At 45.5% G+C, this 18,164-nt stretch overlaps 7 protein-coding genes across 7 annotated transcripts; 3 read left to right on the forward strand and 4 right to left on the reverse strand.

Annotated features, from left to right (window-relative positions):
• Window positions 1-3,181: 3,181 nt before the first annotated feature.
• F4817DRAFT_354451 (uncharacterized protein) lies at window positions 3,182-5,971 on the reverse strand. The gene is made up of 2 exons (XM_049305518.1): window positions 5,610-5,971; window positions 3,182-5,561 (listed from the first exon to the last, which is right to left on the reverse strand). The coding sequence occupies exons 1-2, from the start codon at window positions 5,850-5,852 to the stop codon at window positions 3,360-3,362; spliced, it is 2,445 nt and encodes an 814-aa protein (XP_049153627.1). The 5' UTR covers window positions 5,853-5,971; the 3' UTR covers window positions 3,182-3,359.
• Window positions 5,972-6,159: 188 nt separating this feature from the next.
• On the reverse strand, window positions 6,160-7,780 carry F4817DRAFT_354452 (uncharacterized protein). Its single transcript, XM_049305519.1, has one exon. It carries the CDS (start codon window positions 7,367-7,369, stop codon window positions 6,254-6,256), a length of 1,116 nt encoding a protein of 371 aa, XP_049153628.1. The 5' UTR covers window positions 7,370-7,780; the 3' UTR covers window positions 6,160-6,253.
• An 886-nt stretch (window positions 7,781-8,666) lies between these two features.
• Window positions 8,667-10,514, forward strand: F4817DRAFT_354453 (uncharacterized protein). The gene has a single exon (XM_049305520.1). It carries the CDS (start codon window positions 8,673-8,675, stop codon window positions 10,059-10,061), a length of 1,389 nt encoding a protein of 462 aa, XP_049153629.1. The 5' UTR covers window positions 8,667-8,672; the 3' UTR covers window positions 10,062-10,514.
• A 26-nt stretch (window positions 10,515-10,540) lies between these two features.
• On the reverse strand, window positions 10,541-12,313 carry F4817DRAFT_28325 (putative zuotin). Its single transcript, XM_049299568.1, has 2 exons — window positions 11,878-12,313; window positions 10,541-11,810 (listed from the first exon to the last, which is right to left on the reverse strand). Exons 1-2 carry the CDS (start codon window positions 12,169-12,171, stop codon window positions 10,767-10,769), a joined length of 1,338 nt encoding a protein of 445 aa, XP_049153630.1. The 5' UTR covers window positions 12,172-12,313; the 3' UTR covers window positions 10,541-10,766.
• A 119-nt stretch (window positions 12,314-12,432) lies between these two features.
• Window positions 12,433-13,158, forward strand: F4817DRAFT_28327 (uncharacterized protein). Its single transcript, XM_049299569.1, has 3 exons — window positions 12,433-12,668; window positions 12,729-12,902; window positions 12,965-13,158. Exons 1-3 carry the CDS (start codon window positions 12,614-12,616, stop codon window positions 13,066-13,068), a joined length of 333 nt encoding a protein of 110 aa, XP_049153631.1. The 5' UTR covers window positions 12,433-12,613; the 3' UTR covers window positions 13,069-13,158.
• F4817DRAFT_28331 (uncharacterized protein) lies at window positions 13,084-14,531 on the reverse strand. Its single transcript, XM_049299571.1, has one exon. The coding sequence runs from the start codon at window positions 14,415-14,417 to the stop codon at window positions 13,248-13,250; it is 1,170 nt and encodes a 389-aa protein (XP_049153632.1). The 5' UTR covers window positions 14,418-14,531; the 3' UTR covers window positions 13,084-13,247.
• Window positions 14,532-15,568: 1,037 nt separating this feature from the next.
• Window positions 15,569-17,572, forward strand: F4817DRAFT_363505 (MFS general substrate transporter; the record flags this gene model as incomplete). The annotated part of the gene is made up of 4 exons (XM_049306651.1): window positions 15,569-15,854; window positions 15,962-16,088; window positions 16,147-16,822; window positions 16,880-17,572. The coding sequence occupies 4 exons, from the start codon at window positions 15,569-15,571 to the stop codon at window positions 17,456-17,458; spliced, it is 1,668 nt and encodes a 555-aa protein (XP_049153633.1). The 3' UTR covers window positions 17,459-17,572.
• Window positions 17,573-18,164: the final 592 nt, after the last annotated feature.

Genomic DNA, 18,164 nt, shown 5'->3' on the forward strand with positions numbered 1-18,164 from the left:
TCGTATCTCGGGAGTGTATCATTCCGTATCGACGGGAGATTCCGATCGATTGATCCGTTGCCTGGCGAACCTATACATTTAAACACCTGCCCCTTTGGGTAAGTATATAAATAGTCCAGGGAGTAGGGAGTAAGGATAAGGAACAAGAGAGAGGAAAGTTCAAATTGGAAAAGGGCATCAAATAGAGAGAAACACATGTATATAAGATACTAGAAGAAGGAAACGTCAAGTATTAAGTAACATGTATTAGGAAACAGCTCAAGTAATTTTGTGCATTTCAGTTCTCTTTAAGTCCTACCTATGATATGTAAAACTACGTCCAGGTACCTACATGTAGTGTTCGTCCACCAAGTATCATATTTACTGAACGGGAGATATAGGCGGTGGAAATGATTACAGGTCTCAATCTTGTTTTGAGTACCTTCCGATTACTGAAGTCTCAAGGTGTCCGGCTATAAGTTATTTCTTCTTCACAATACTGGTCTAGCCAGAGATTGCAATGAAAAAAAAAGGTGTGACTCAGCAGAGCTGTAAAGATTCCAAAAATAAGTGAAGTAGAAAAAAGTTACTTTCACTATTGAGTGATAATGCCACAAATGTATGCCTGCGGATTAGTGATACCACAAAAGGGGACTGGGATAGTACATACCTGCCCTCACCCCAGGAAAAATACCCAGAGACTGCTTGACATAGGACACCTAACTCCCTTGGGCAAGTCCCCGATGCCTGACCTTTCTAACTGCACTAGGGCTCGAAATCCTTCGCGGTGCTGGAAAACCTCTCCACCGGACGGATTGGCTCTCCATCGGGGCTTATCTCCCCGGCCCCAGCTACTTAAAAAACACCCGCCTCTAGTTGTATAAGAGAACGAAGTGCCGCCATCCCAATGTCGGGGATGTTCACCGGGGTACCGCAGCAATGAGGGTGAGGTGTGTAACGTGAGCAATGCCCCCTCCGTCCTCCCCGGAGACACTGCAAGGACCCCCTTGCACATCGAGGAACGCCGCCATCCCAGGGCACGTCCCCCTAGGCAGGCGGACACGACAAGGACACCGAAGCATCACATGCCGATAGCACCAACGTTTGCGGCCAGCCCGATGCTGTAAAACAAAACCTACGTTGGCACCGTCCCAGCAAGTACTAGCTTGGCAACACGGAGCACGGTATAGAACTTCTCTGCCCTTATCTCTTCGCCTGACTCCTGCGAAGGTCCAGGGACCCGACTGACCCAAGGTGACTTGTAATTTTGTTGCTGTTAATGATAATGTTGTTGTCTTTGTTGCTGCTTCTGACAACCATGATTGTTAGTGATACTACTAGTGTCGACGATGTCACTGCTGTAAGTACACTTACAAAAAATAATTTAATAATTTGCTGGGCCAGCCATGGGTTTGATTGGGGCTAGAGGGGTATGTCGAAGATTTCCTGAGGTGAGGACGCTCCCCTCCCCATAAATGGCAAAGCCACTTAAGAGTAGATCCAGGCCAGCGGCACGTAGTTCATCCACATGGTCACAAGACCGCCACCTGGAGGAAAGAGGAGCCTATACTTTCGTTGCTGTTGGAACTGGTAGGTCGCATGTTGAACTAGATTGGTAAACTTTTAGTCGCTTCGCAATGTATGTATTAGTTTGGTATGTCAAAGACTGAAAGAGGGCGAAGGAATAGATGATGTAGTGTTGAGAATTTGAGAGTGGAAGTGTGAGACAAGTGAAACATTACTAAAGAGTAAAAGCCGAGAACGGGGAATAATTAGAAAGAAGAGAGATGTCCGGAAAGGTGTAGTTGAATATCCTGAATGAGGTTGATGTTCAATGTAAAATAGTGATGTAGGGGAAAAGTAAAAACAAGTAAAGGTGTGGAATAAATAGGGTAAAGGAAGTGTTTTTAGAAGCGAAGGAAAGCAGAGCGAAGTTGCGAAGTTGCGAAGTGCATGGGGCTGGATGGAAATTTGAATTTTTGGAGGGGAGTATGAGATGAAATAGATTAGGTATTTACTTACTGTTGTTTGAAAAAGGTAGCAGAAGCTGTTATTGTTGTTGTAATTGTTCTTGTTGTGGTTGTAGGTAGTAGTAGTTTGTTGGTGTTGTTGGTGTTGTTGGTGTTGTGGTGTTGTGGTGTGAGAAAGGAAGACTGGAAGAGAAAGATGGGGGGAGACTGGCTATGTTTATATAGGAAAAGATTTCAGGCGGCTGATTTTGGAGTTCTGATTTGCAAGGCTAAGGTGCTTCGTACCTTCCTCCGCACCTTCCTCCGTACCTTCTTCCTACGTACCTTTGATCATCGTAACTTTGCTCGTCGTACCTCAGGTACCTAGTGATTCATGTAGTTACGGCAACCCAAATGACCAATAGTGGAATAGTGGAATTATCCAGCTCACCAATATATTTCATTGTACACAGGTACGTACCCAAAAGCATACATTCTCCTTGATTCCTACAGATGTATCTACTTTATGTACTCCTACTTATTTCCCTTTGATTAAGAATATAGACGTACTTAGGTAAGTTACTGAATTTAATATGTGTACCTATGAATTAGCACCATCTACTTATTAAATCTTCTAGATCAGATTTATTTAATTCCAGACGTTTGATCTAATAGCATCCGTGATTCAGTTTAACAAGTTCTAATCAACTCCTAATCAGCTCGACTCGATAAAAAGTAGGCCGAATAAATAGTTAAAAATAAATAGTTAAACAGATCACTTTAGGCAATTCTTTTTGGTTTATTGAGATTCGTGATTTCGAATACGTACCTAGGTACCTACCAAAATAAGGTACATTCATGTTGCTGTTGCTAAATCAACCAATCAAGTAATTTAAAGTCTGATTCTCTCTTGATCCTTAGGAGCCTCAACTCTGTAGCCTTGCTGCCTTGTCCATTATGTACCTAATGTACCATCATTGAGTACCAAGGTACTTACTTAACCTACCTATCATGCTACTTATGATGTAGGCATCTACTTAAGTAGATACATAGGTACGTTAATAATTTATGTAAGTGAACGTGTGTTTACTCGTAAAGGCTACCTAGGTGCGTACCTACGTACCTAAGGTGCCTACGATGTAGGTATGTAGTATGTAGATCCTGGCTTGCTCTGCATGTTTTTTCGAACCTTGATGATATTCAGACTTGAGTCGATTCCGGCGTAGATCCCAATCACCAAGGCTTACCAGAGGTTACGATAAAATGTGGACATGATATATACCTATTCTAAGATACTTTTTACTGTATTAATAGGTATGGATCGATTATGTGTGACCATCTAGAGCTATACGAGGTGGTGTGCTATTTGATATATGCCATGCTTCTATGATCCTTAGAAGCTCAAGCCTCAGTAAAATACTAGTTATGATTTTAACCAAACCTCTCCTGAAGCTGATTCAACCCAATTCCGCCATGTGCCTTATTCATATGGTCGTAGCAATCAGTATGTGCCGTGAAAGTTTTTAAACAAACCCAGCAGATATGGGCGCCGCATGGGCAGGTCATGTGGTTACACCCATCGATCTTCTCCATAGGAGTCTTACACTTGGGACAGTCTTTGATACCAATAGCCTGCTTCAATCTCTTGAGAGCTTCAAGCCCGCCTGTTGAAATATCCTTGTAATCTCCGCACGTCATAGATCCATGCTGAGCTTGGCATACTGTGCACAGAAGTACATGGCAGCTGGGGCACATCTGGGTCTTGGGTATGGCGTTAATCCGATAGATATATCCGCAATCCGGAGATGGGCAATAACTAAACAAATGTGGGTTGTGTTGCACATATGAATCGAGAGATTTTTCTAATAACTCCTCAAATGAGCTTGATGAGAGATGTTCTTGTAACTCTGAGAGGCCTATTGTTTTGGGACATCTTCCGAGGTCTCCGACACAGGAAATTCGGGTGGCCGTGACTTGTGTCATAGCTGAAAGGCATAGGTTTTCAAAACAGTCGAGGCAGTAGACGTGACCGCACTCCGTGTAGACTGGGTCTTCGACTTCGTTCCAGCATACGGAGCAATCTTGAACATCCTGGATGCTTATCTCCTTTTTTGTTTCCTCTTTGTCCTTGATCAAGGAAGTTGCTGTATCGTAGTCTCCAGTAGTACCGATTATCGTAATACGTTTTGGCGTTGATGTGATATCAAACATGATATTCTCGGAACCCAACCTTTTCTCTATCTTTTTCAAGCCTCCTTGAAGCGCCCACGAAAATTCATGGTCCTCGAGTTGAATATCGAAATGTTGGGATGCCTCATCTCGCAGCAGTTTAGTAATCTCAGATTGGCTAATCTGGCAAGCCTTTTCCGGTCCATATAACTGAAGCTGTGATTTAACTTTGTTCCGAATAATGGCGATCCCATTCCTCTTTTCTATCTGCCTAACATGATCGTAAAGCGCTCCATTCTTGCGTAGGGCCGGATGCCACAGGATGGAAGAGCTATCTCTAGCCACTATACCAGATATGATTCTCGTGATGGTTTTTTGTGCCGAGGCCACCTCCTTTTCTGCTTCGCCCTCAAGTTTTAACACCAGATACCACTTCGGGGGACTTGAGTTCTCGTAAGCCACGTAAGTCAAATGTGAAGCCTTCCAGGCCCTAATATTTGCTTTGAGTTGGGCTTGGACTGCTTCATAGATCTTTACATGTACCTTAAACTTTGCTGTGTGAACTAACTGTGTAGTAAGCTTGGCAGTTAAGTGAAAAGGGAGCGGCTTTTTGTCGAGTGATACTGCGGCTTCTCTGGCATCATCCTCATTCTGAAATCGCGCACTTGCTTTCATGCGCTTACCAGCAGTGTCGGGAGTAAATTCCCACCAGTCCAAAGGTCCAATGGAAGTAAATAATGATTGAATCTTTGTTGAACATGTCTCATCATCAGCGGTATATGTGGGACGTCCGAGCTGGATTCCTCGCGGCTTGTCGTTTTGATGATAAATAGACTTCTTGACATCGGATTCGGTTGCGGAAACTGGTACTTCCGTTAGGCACACAGTCCATGCTAGAGGATTATGATGCCCTTCCCCACGGTCCGGATCATTGCTGTGCACGCTTTGGTTCAAAATCTTGTATGTTCCATCCCGAAACTTGTTGCGTACACGCTCGGCAATCTCCCCGTTGCCAAAGTTGAGCCACACTGTCCTGTATGGTTTGTGCCAAGATATATGGACCTTACAGCAATCAACACGAAGAGTATTCGAATCTGACTGTATAGGGTTCGCTATTGGAGTAGCTGTTGGCTGCAGCTTTTGGGCCGGGTAGGAAGCTTTCTGTGGGTTGAGTTTTCTCGCGGCGGTCTTAGCGAATTCGGGATCTTTGACTTTTACCAGGGCACTCCAACTATCCCGTTCGTGAGTGATGCGCACTTCCGTTTCAATTGGCGTATTGATATTGTGTGACCGAAGGAGGTCTAATACGTAGTTTCTTGTACTATCTTGTGGGAGTTGGCTGATTTGAACGGTAGAAAAGTCTGATGGCAATGATATCTTTTCGACAGTAGCGCCTTTCTCAAAGTAAACCAAGGCACCACGAATAGTACGAGTGACTTTGTCTTGCGTTGAAGTCGCAGGGATCTATAATAGTCATCAGCTAGGAAATATCCCCCCCTTTACTAGCCTTACCTCATTCGGCATTCTTTGAAGGGAATTATCAGATGTAGCATTATTCTCATGTAGGTATGGGCAAGAATCGCCATTTCGACACCGGCCTTGCTGGAAAAATCGGCATTGTATCTGGGATCGTGAGTCGTTAGACATTGCGAACCTTTGATTAGATTCTCGAAGCATAGGATTAGAAGGACCCCAGTGGCGTTCTCCGCTTGGCTTGAAATCGAAGGCGCTTGGGTTTGGTTTGAACTTCGTCATTTTTATATATATGGGAAGTATATGCTGAATGAAACTAGGTAGACGAAGATGGGCTATTATGTAAAGAACTCGGACAGCAATAGGGATTCGAGAACGTCGTAATGATTTATCCGTTAGGCATCAAAGATCAAGTGACCAGTTAAAAGGGACGCCGTGGTCACACGGCATAACTGTATTAAAACCACGGCGAAAGAAACCAGAAGGCTTGACCGAAACTGCAGCAGTCAATACTATTGGTCTGTTCTAAAATAATAATTTTAATGAATAAGCGTAGTTAGAGATGTTCAGCATCGTCTCTACCTTTTTTTCTCATTTAACAGGAACTGAATATATACAACTTAATTTGGTTAAATCTCCGTGAAATATATTGTAATGCTTATTGCTATGAACCCTTTGCATGCTTAGCAAATATTCTTGCTGGCATTACCTTCGATTGTCCAATTGGTATTTTCACCACAAGGAGACTCACGGACAGAGTTGTTGTTTACTGTCAGGGTGATCCAAATGTCGCGGTTATTGGGGAATTCGTCGCGGGCTGCGAGACGTACTTCTCCGCCCCCATTGACAGTGCCCCCGCGGATCGAAAGATTGTAGCAGTTCTCAATGAGGATAGCATTGTTTCCGTTGCTAGAGAGGTCGACGCTCTCGATGACGGTTGCTCCGGATTGCGAAACGCAAAAGATGCCACGACCGCCACCACGGGACACGACTTTGTCAACATGAACATTAGTGTTGTAATTACCATTAGGATTTTGGCCGTTATTATTTGCCATGCGAAATGTTGCGTACCCGGTACCTTTGGCGACGTTGTCACCATCGACGAGTTTAACATTGGCGTTAGTGGTCTTCTGGAGCAGTAATCCGCACTCGCCGACATCCTTAGCGATAACTTGATTGATTTCAAGACCATCAATGTTCCAGGTCTCTACAGCGTGACTACCAGCACCGGTAACTTTGATAACATCCATCTTCACATTCGAGTTTGCAGCTGCGTCTCTGTCAAAACGGATGCCCAAACCGCCGCTAAGATTCATCGTGATTTTCCCAAGAACTAGGTCCTTGGTGCCATAAAACCGCAAGCCAAAGTACGGATTACCGGTCATGGTAAGGTACGGAATTTGAACACCAGAGGTATCCAACGACTCAATTGCACCATGCCCGGCCCGGTTTCCAACGTCAATAGTACCGCAGCCCTCGAATATCTTGCCACTGCTAATGGTGATAGTATTGGCACCAATGGATCCCGAGGCCATGACAGAGACACGTTGACCGCTGCTTATTGAATCCACAGCTGCCTGGACCGCCGCGCGGTAGTCAGAGCCAGAGTATACTGTACTTGAGCCTTTAGTGGCCTTGAAAGAATTGCCAGAACCAGTCACGGTAGCATCCGGAGTGCCAGAGCCGCACTGCGCCTGAACAACAGCGACAAATGCGAGCGCCGCCGCGATGATAAAAGATCCAGTCATGATAAAATTTCTTGTGTTTATAAGAATGAAGAAGCAGGTTGGGATTATCATCTCGCCGTGCTTCTAAGTGCGGTTACGGCGCCGTTTTTATAGACATACTGAAGAGTAGATGGCCAAATTCATGAAATTACTGCATATCTTCCACCGGAGTAATCGATTCCACGATATGTTGTCGGTGCCAATGTCTACATCTTTATTAACGCACCAATCCGAAAGTCGAGTTGCAGCCGGGATAAGTTAGGCATGAAATAGCTCTCTTGGCATGGAAAAGGGGCATCTTGCTCCGTAGCTGGCTTTGGTTGCAATGCAAATAAGCCTAATTGTGTCCACGAAGAATATCAAGGATACTTGCGGCCACCTAGTCTAGTAGGTGTCTGAGTATTTATACTATAGCCTTCAACGTGTATCCTTTTCTTCGGACAATCATATATCAAGCTACCTGACATGATTGCTACTTCAAACCCGTCTTTATTTACTCTTATTTTACTACTGTACTTCATACAGTCGTAGTGTTAATTGTGTCCCGATGATCCCAGGAACTATATTCCTAAGAACGGGCGTAAACTATCAGTTTTATTCTTACTCATAAGTTTACGAATACCCATATGATGGGTATTCGTAAACTTATGTGTATACCTGTTTTTGGGCACCTCCCTACCCGTACCCTAAGAAGGAATATAAGAGTACATCCATATATGTACCTACAGCATTGAATTAGGTACCTCGGGCAACTCGAAGAAAGGCGTCTGCCAGTTGATCAGACTTCCTGGTCTACGCCTTCCAGCGCACGTCAGGTAGGTACCTACTTAGGTACGTACATGTAGGTATCCGTTACGATCACCACACAGCTTTACCGCTTTACAACCTCTTTACAGTGTCCGTATTTCCTTAATGTTCCTACTAAAATTACCATCGCCACCTATCAAATTATTGCTCTACAATCAGTTAGCATTCCGTCCCCTTTAAATCTACCGCGTTGAAAAACCTCGCTGGATACATCGATACATCGATAATAAATAGTTTTTCTTCCTTTGCAATCACCAAGATGCCTTCCATTCAGGACTTATCGCCTGAACTCATCGGCCAAATTGTTGATCTAATTCGACTGTCCTGCCCCGAAACTTTGGATGCCCTTTCCAAAGTCAACACAGCCTTCCGAAAAGAAGCGATGTACAACCAGTGCCGTATCTCTTGCTTCTGTCCTGATGATGTGGACAAGAAGCTGGCGAGTATCGAGAGAAATTGCATGTGGCGCGCAATCCGGTATCTTGGAGTTGATCAAACGGATAGTGACGGCTCATTCGCTATTCAAGAGGAAAAAATATGGCATCTTCTATATGACTCTATACCCCGGATGACAGGGCTCCGATACGTTCTGATTGACTTGAAGAATAATTACGTCTTCAAAGGCTTAATCAAAGCACTTCAACATCGACCTGACGTACGACTGGATGTGGGTATGGAACTCGACGAGTGCCCCTCCGAAGGAAACATGCTTGCACTATTGCAAAACAACCTCAACCTATATTCAATATGTGTGGTGTATCGGGGGAATGACGCAAGGGACTTCAGTAAATTGATGAAACTTTTGAAGATAGTTCTTCTTACTTGTCCTCAGCTCCGCCATCTGGAGTTCCGAAATCGTATTTCAAATTTTCCTGATCATCAATACTACGGTTTCGGGTTTGCCAACAATGAGCGGCCTCCAGCGCTACATTCTCTAGAGCTATTCGGCTACCCTTTCGGAAATGATGGTAGCAACCCAAACATCGTGACTACGATAGGTTACCAAGGTCAAGAGGAACATTACTGGGCTAACAATTTCGACTGGTCGCAAATGAGACGACTCAATACTCAGCACATAGGAATGATCTTACAATGCTTGCACAAATTCACCTCACTCAAAGAAATAGTTCTCGAAGCTTACAACTATAAAGATACAGACACGAAAAAGTTATTCCAGCTAGTTCCGTCGATACTGGAAAGTATCACAGTTCCTTCTATGGATGCGATCGGCATAGAGGGTATCTTGAGACACAGGCGTAAACTTCGTATACTCCATGTGTGGTTAAAACCTAAGTATTCATGGGAGCCTTCACAGTTGATCTCATCAATGGATGCAACTACTATCCGCCGTATACGAGATAGTTGCCCTTATATTGAGGAATTGGCTTTGAGCTTAAATAGGGGTACGATGTGGTCTAATGATACATTGAATATCTTGGCCTCATTTCCAAAGTTGCACACTTTGACGTTGGACTTCCAGCCCTGCCTACTGCGTTATGACATATACGACCGTTCCTTTACCGGTATATCTGTTAGGGATGACGCTGTGCAGGAATCTCCCACTGTCTACTTGACTATGTCGACTGTTCAACAGCTCTTCAAGCACCTATTGCAGACAAGCCCGACAGCGCGGCCATCAGCGCTTAGAAAGCTTCACGTCAAATATAGACTACCACCAATCCTTGATCCGGGGGAAGACGGGATGAACTCCGATTGGTTTTACGACAATGATGTTTCATTCGAGTGCAAACTTTCCGAACGAGATGTAGATAAGCATCGCGGCATCTTCAGTATTACATGCCAAGATCTTGTGGAGAAGGAAAATGCCATTCTCCAGGATGCCTTAAATATGCACAAAGATCCAGCACAAATACTTCTCGGGAGCGAAGATCAGATCAAGGCCGTCAACTGCAAATTTAAGGTTGCCTGGTACGGACCATTACCACTAAGGGACTAGGAGTCCTATTGGTATGAGCAATCTAGAGCTTATCAAGTATTCAAAAAGGTGAAAGGTAATGCCGTTTACGAAGATACCATTTCGCCACCCGACGATGACAGCTCTAGCTATACCGGTGCGAAATAATTTGTATTTTTTCAGGGAAACGTTCTCATTTGGGCGATGCGGTCATGGGACCTTATGAGGTGGTTACCTAGCTACCTACCTTGGTATACTCATTGGGCATGTGTAAGTACACCACCATACCATTGATACACCCAGCTTTACGATTTCGTAGACATAAGTTCAACGAAATCGGAGATGAAATCTTGAGCAATCATGAAGAAAGTGAAGGAACAGAAGAGGGAAGGTAGGGGTGAATCAAGTAGTTACGAGAGCTAGGCTTAGGAGAATGATCGTTGCATAACGATTCACTCTTATTTACCAGGTACACAGTTACATAATAGACATAGGGGTTTCGGAATAAATGTTTCGTGCTTTGAAAATCATACTATCACACTAAGCTAACACCTACGGTAGCGAATAAAACCAAAATCACGCTCGCGCCTAGGTGTACTTATAGTAATATCTCATTTGCTTGGTGTTGGCCTTCTGACCTTATCTAACCTAACAACTACTTGCCCAACCCGTCGAGAACTAGCAGAAAGTAGGGACAAGATAGAGGATCTAAATGTATTATCTCTTGTAGACAAGTTACGAGGCTATTTATACCAATGCCTTGGCCTCGCCATCCTTTAGCTTGCCAGCAGCGATTAGTCTCTTGACCTCCTCGCTCCATACGCCCTTGATCTCGTCCGCGACCTTGAGACCGCCTAGCTTGCCAGCTAGAGCTGCAATCTCATCGGGATCTATCTTGCCCTGTACGAGCTCGACGTCGTTCAGCACGGCATCGATCTTGGCGGGGCTAGCGTCGCCAGCACCGGCAAAGTAGTTGGCATCCTTCACGGAACCACGCAGAACACGCTTGTTCTTCTTAACAGCGTTCTTGGCGGCCTCCTTAGCCTTCTTGTTGGCTTCGCGCTCCGTCTTAGCTTTCTCTTCGGCCTCTTTGGCGGCCTTCTCTTCTGCTTCCTTCTTCAGGCGGGCGTCCTCCTTAGCCTTCTTCTCGGCGGCTTCCTTGTCGAGACGCTTCTTGTTCTTGGCGGCGTTGGCTTCCTGGCGGAACTTCTTGATACGCTCATCGCTGGCGGAGCAGTCGTCGAGAAGCTTACGCAGGCGCGCGTTGTCCTCGGCCTTCTTCTTCTTGCGGGCGTTGGCGTTCTTGCGCTCCATGTGACGCTTTTGGTCGCGGTTCTCGTTGTCGTCCGGTACATCCTCGTCTAGATATTCGAACGAGCGCCATGAGTCGAAGTTGTACCAGAAGTTGTAAAAGTTCTCGACTTCTTCCTTGGTCGAGTTCTCATCACCAAAGGTAGGTACGGGCTGTTGCTTGGAGAAGCGGGCCTCGGACTTGAAGACACGGCTCCAGAGCTTGTAGTAATTACCCTTGGCCTGCTCCTTCTTGTTGGGCGGGTCAACGTCGGCCTTCTCGTCAACAGAGTCGAACTGACGGCGCTTGACAGGATCAAGTAGAACCTCAGTAGCTTTCTGGATACACTTGAAGAAATTATCGTCCTCAGTACTGCCCTGAGCCGCCTTCTTGTCCGGGTGGTGCTTTAGGACCTTCTTGCGGTGAGCACGCTTGATTTGTTCCTCCGTTGCCTTCCATCGGTACTTGGATAGACCGAGTACTTGGTAGTGATCTTGCGACTATATAAAGACGTTAGTAAACTGTGAATAATAGTAAGCATTTAACGAATATTTTATATATCCTTACCTTCCAGTCCTTGGCTTCCCGTTGAAGCATTAAAGGATCCTCAGGTTCGCTAACATCGCTCTCGTCGTCCTTCTCAATTTTCTTGGCGCTCTCTTGGGCTTGAATCCGGTCATCTTCGGAGAATGTGCGCTTATGGCGGGCACGGCGGGCATGGGCAAGGAAATGAGGGCCGACAGGTTCAATAGTACGCTGAGTTGATGCAGTAATAGAACCAATTGGTTTGAAGTCTTTCTCTGCAGACCAACCTTCCGGCAGGGTGGGCAGCGATCGTGCTACTATGGTTGACGTAGCCATTGTCGGTCGTTGCTATACACGTCCGATGGGTTGAAGGGACGAAAAGTTGTGAGGTAACCTTCGTGGGGTTAAAAGAATTATTTTTTTCTCTTATCTAGAACTTTTACGATTCCGACAGTGGAAAATCATTGCAGGGATTCCTTGCATTAATTAGGTACCGAGTTATGCAATCGCCCACTACCACCATAATACCTAATGGTAGGTACGGCTAGTGGGGGTGAGCAGCCACAGTTTAATCCATACCAAGCCACAACTTTTTCTGTCGATTCTATTCCGTACAAGCTCCAGAAACTTCTTTGTACCTACATACCTACGGAATACCAATGTTCTGCATAACTGCTTACAGGTACACAATAAACCTGCCTACCAATTTGATATCTGTGTTCTTAGCCTGATACTTCCACTTCTAAATAAACTATACTCGTTGGTGGTTGGAATCAAAATGGCCTTACAAGCCTATAGAGGTCTCCTCCGAGCAGCGAGGATAGCTTTTCAAGGTAGGAATAACTAGATGAATTCAAACCTGGCTTGCATAATTGTTGACGCTGTATTTTTAGGCGATGAACGAGTCCTAACCGCAGCACGGGCCTCTATACGTGAAAGTTTCCAAGTCAATGCCTCGCTAGAGTCTACGGATCCCGAGTTACCGGGCGCCATCAAGCATGCTGAAGAAGTCGCCGCCATTTTACGACAGAATATAGTGCAGGGGAAGAAAGACGGCGAAACATATAGTACGTTTTCAACTTGATATGGATTTAGTCAAGGTAAGATACGTCCCTAACAGAACATCTAGAGCTACGGATACACAAGGATACGGAACGTGGCGACAACGATACAGTCAAGTTCCCGAATGGTCAGACAGTGAAAATCGATGGGAAGACGTGTGCCGATAGGTGACACAGACAATGAGGCTAAATCCTGGAAGTCTTGTATTATATCATGATACCCATAGTGTACCAACAAACATCATAGCCGCTGTCAAGTGGTTGCGCATCCTTATAATAGATATCTCACTTAAACCCTATTGTAATCGCAATGCTCAAACGCCGCCCATGCAATAAGTCATCTCTTCTTCTTTAGTCTCCGGCCAAGCTGGCATAGTTGACATCCGCTGCCCCCGGCGGCGGTGCCACCATAGCCATGTTATCAATATCCTGTGCTGCTCCGTCCTGGCTTGCTCCTCCCTGAGACGGCGGTGCTCCGATCGCTTTGGGACCGCCATTTCCTCGTCGTTGGTCTGGAAATGCGGATCGACCATCGCGAGCCATAGAGGCCCTTTCCTCCTTATTCATCGTTCCGATTGCCTTAGGTAAACTCCAGCGCACTCGAAGCGGGCAGCCTGCAATCACCGCCCGGCCCTGGCAAGCCTCGGCTGCTTTCTCGGCGGCCTCTCGCGTCTCGTAGTTGATGAATGCGCAGTGTGACATATGACTACAGATCAACGACTTGATCTTACCGTGTTCCTTAAAAAAGTCCCGGATTTTGTACTCGGGTAAGTCGTCTTCGACACCGGTAACGAATAGACTCATGATAGATTTGTCGGAAGGAGGCATCCAGTCTTTAGGACCGGGTGGTAATTGGGATGCACTGGGGAACGGTCTTCCTCCTCTTCCTGACCTCGGACCTGTACCAGCACCCGCTGCCACCGCTGCTCTAGAGTCGCGAGTGCGTATCGGGCCCGGTCCACCAATGCCAGCTCCTACCACTGGACTACCTCCTCTTGAACTTCCAGTGGGTTTCGATTCGGTTGCGCTTCCATCCTCAATTGCCCGTCCCTTTCTGAAATACGGCTTGCTGTTCGCTAGTCGTCGTAACAGCTCGCGCGCCTTCTCGTCTGTCTTCTCATATTCTTCGGTACCTCTTCCCTCTTCAAGAGCCTTCTCGTTGTTCTGGGCGAAGTACTCGCGGTTGACTTCGCTCTGGGGTCCAGGCGCAACCATTTTAAGGGCGGCATCACGAAGTTGGATGGGTAGACCAAACTGCAAGTCGAGCATGCAGCATTGACAGCAATTCTTCATACGTGCACATGTAAGGCAGACGTTTGTGCGTTTCTTGCGGCCGTGGGCGCGGTCGGCAGCCCAAGAGAAGATGGTATAAGGTCGCGTACAGATCTTGCATTCGGCGCCGTAATCCTCTTTCAACATCTTAACATATGGGTTCGGCGGCAGGCAATTCTCGCATACGGATGGAAAGTCGGTTGACTCCCAGCCTGATCGGTTCAGGTCTTGTTTTATTTGAGGCGGCATGTTGTGAGAAAAAGTGGTTAAAGTTTTAATGTTGGTGAAATTGTCGCGACGGATTGGAAATTTGAGGCGTTCGTAGCTTAAAGTTGAATCATAGTGGGTCTAAAGATCTTATCTACCTAATCAGGTGAGCTGGTGAGGTACGAAGTAGTGAGGCTGCATTAGTTTAATATGTGGCTGATTGATGGTGGCGATATCAGAGTTAAGGAAATCTTAATAAGAAATATCCTTTTTAGAAGCATACATCATAACATTAGGCACATAATGCAACTATACAGGGTCTCCCTCATCTCCCCCGTGGGGTCCGCCGCCCAAGCCAATGGCCCGGGATCCATTTTAACTTCAAAGATGGCATTTTGGGTTTCAGCCCGGCGGTTCAAATTCCCATTTTCTAAACAAAACATTGCGGACTCCCCTAATCTCTTTATATTAATACCTATCAGCAACCTACTACCCCAGCAAGCCACGATGCCTAACAGCCATGATGTCTAATGAGACCAGCAAATCGAGATTTCCATATAGAAGCCCCATGATCAGACCAGAAATCATTTAGTCACAACATAATCGTAATTTATAATAAGCAATGCGCTCTCTCGTAAACCATGTTTACCCTTGCCACATTTACCTTCGCCGTGGGCCGGTCAATACCCCCTCAATAGGTACTCAACTGCTATTAAGAGTTGAGACATGAACTTAGTTAAACCACCGAGCGCTTCCCCGCAACAAAGGTCCGAGTTGGGAAAAGTTGGGAAAAAAACACCATGTTGTTGTCGTACCATATCACCAGCTCTGCTAATTTTCATAAGACACATGTTAGATAAGTACATAAGTACTCTAAGTTGAATGTTTTACTGGAAACGTAAAGCAACTTAAAGCAACAGATATGTAAGTTATGCCCTGTCCACGAGACCATACTCGAGGGACTAGTTCCGGTCCGGCTCCTTAGGTGGCGTTTCCTGTCTTCTTATGTTAAGATAGTATGGTAAATCCTAAATGGGATGAGACAACTCCCCATACGTGCTCATGCTCGGAGATGCCATGGAAAGCCTATATCTATACTCTCATTTCCCATCTTTTTCCATAGAACCACCTAGCTATCTTCACTCTCCTACCTTATTTATTCCCAAGACTTCCTTGCCTTTTCAGATAACATCATGGAAATTTCCCAGAATAGGATTGGGAAAGATCCTCAAATGGTCAACCAACCCGCTTCACCTATCCAAGGTAGTAGTACTGGCGAAAGCGTCTCGGCGCAATCTACAACATCGCGGGCAACTATACCCAAGCACACTATATCACACGACGAAGCCGCATTAGTACAAGCAAGCTCAGGTCCCAGCATCCTTACGGAAAATGACTGTCCGGAAGCCCTGGCTTACGCATGGCCCGAGTGGAAAAAATGGGGGACACTTACTATCATCTTCCTCGTCCAAATCTCTAGTACGCTTCTCTTTATGTTTATGCCACTATACAGCCTATACTTTCCCTGCTTCGAATTCCTATATAGGTACCTTATTGAAACGCGGATCCTAATTTTGGCTCTTTAGTGAACTTGAACGCTTCCTTATATGCGAACGGACAGAGCGGTATTGTCAAGGACCTCGGTGTTAGCAGCCAAGACGCAGTTAGCGGTGCCGCCGTGTTTCTCGTCCTATATGCGTTTGGATGTGAGCTGTAAGCTTAACCAATACACTCTCCATCCCGGCCTCTCATGTGTTAAACCCTTCCATAGATGGGCGCCTTGGTCTGAAGAATTCGGCAGAAAACCAGTTCTTCAATACTCGCTTCTTATGGTCAATTTATGTTGCATCCCTGTTGCTCTCGCCAATATACATCGGTCATTCGTTGGAATTCTCCTCGGACGTGCATTTGGAGGCCTTTTCTCCGCCGGCGGCAGTGTTACGCTGGGAGTTGTTGCGGACATGTTTACCGCTGATGAGCAAGAACTCCCGCTGGCATATATTGTCCTCTCTTCCGTAGGTGGCTCTATCATCGGACCCATCATTGGCGGATTTATCGAACAAAATCTATATTGGACGTGGACGATCTGGATCCAGCTCATCTTCGGATTGTTTGTCCAAATACTACATTTGGCATTCGTTCCAGAAACTCGTTCCGCCATTCTAGTTAATAGGTATGCGAAGAAAATGAGGGAGGCTAAACTCGAAGCGACCGGCGAAAATAGCAACGTCTTCGGACCCTTCGAGTTGAAACCGTTCACAGACTATCTAGTTCCAAAGGAAGTTTTCGCTATATGGACCCGTCCTTTCCAGATGCTCTACAAGGAGAAAATCGTCTTGGTGCTATCTTTACTGTCCGGGTTTAGCGATGCCCTAATTTTCATGCAAATCCAGTCCCTGCGTCGCGTATTCCAGCAGTGGAACTTTACCAACATCCAGATAGGGCTTGTAGGTCATATTAATAGTCACGTTAAATCGTGGTATGCTTGCTAATCCCGCCACTAGGCTTTTATCCCGTTTGGACTTGCTTATATCCTGGGGTATCTACTATTCATTCCATCCATATACCGTAACCGGGCGCTACGGGCGAAGAATCCTCTTAGTGAGCACGCTCAATACGAATCACGATTATGGTGGCTTCTCTTCACCGCACCACTTCTCCCCATCGGATTAGTGATATTTGCTTGGACAAGCACGCCTGAGGTGCATTGGATTGCCCCGATGATTGGGTGCCTCTTCATCGGCATCGCTAACTATACCATCTACATGACTACTATCGACTACATGGTGAAAGCGTACGGTCCTTATTCTGCCTCTGCAACGGGAGGCAACGGCTTCGCTCGTGACTTCTTGGCTGGAGTGTTGACATGGGTTGCAGCACCATATTACGACGCGTTTGATTTTCACTACGGTCTTCAGGTAGCGAATACCGTGCTTGCCGGTATCGGATTGATTCTCGTAGTCGCTACATTCGTCATCTACTATAAGGGGCCGTCGATGCGGAAACGTTCACCCTTCGCCGAGTCGATAAGCCATAGCAGAGGTGATGCTTCCGCGGAAGTTCCGCCCTCAACAATCATTTGAAGAAAACGAGAAAGGAAACTAAAGACAAGTATGTAAATATTAACTAGTTGAACCTGAGCAACAAAAAATCAAAATGAAATCAAAATGCCCTGTAAATATGATATAACGTATATAACCGTACCAACTCTACGATATATATTGGTACATAGTTATTTAATTCAGTCTTATCTAGGTAATTTAGTAATTGAGTGTTAATCCCCCCCAAAAACATCGTAGTAAGCCGGTACTCTATTAACATATACCTCTTATGTACCGAAGCACTGTATCGTAATAGACGGCCTCGTTTAGAAGGGATGGTGAGAAAATGAACGAAAGAGGAGAAATTTTTATTTCAAGGGTAATATGCTATTATTACAACTATCGTGACTTTCATGTTGCCATTTTTTTACTTTTCGGTGCTGTCCGCCGGCCTCTAAGCCTCTGCCAAGCTCCGGAGTCCGGGATGTCGGTTTTCGGGGCTCCGAGTTCTCCCAACGATAAAAAAGTAGATGCGGAGAAATTTCACCCCAGACTGTCAGGGCCAGATCAATCGTTCCCGTCGGCTACCTTTTTTCTAACTGGTTCTAGTTTCTTTTCACTCTATAACCTAAGGAACCTACTAAGAGTACAATATATATCTAAAGATTTATATAGAAAATATATTAAGATTCATTTTTAAATATTCATATCATCACTACCTAGGCAAGTGCCTACCTTTTACTTGTTA

The sequence above is a fragment of the Daldinia loculata genome (assembly GCF_022478755.1).
Source record: "Daldinia loculata strain CBS 113971 unplaced genomic scaffold F4817scaffold_111, whole genome shotgun sequence".
In the NCBI taxonomy this organism is placed as follows: Eukaryota; Fungi; Ascomycota; class Sordariomycetes; order Xylariales; family Hypoxylaceae; genus Daldinia; species Daldinia loculata.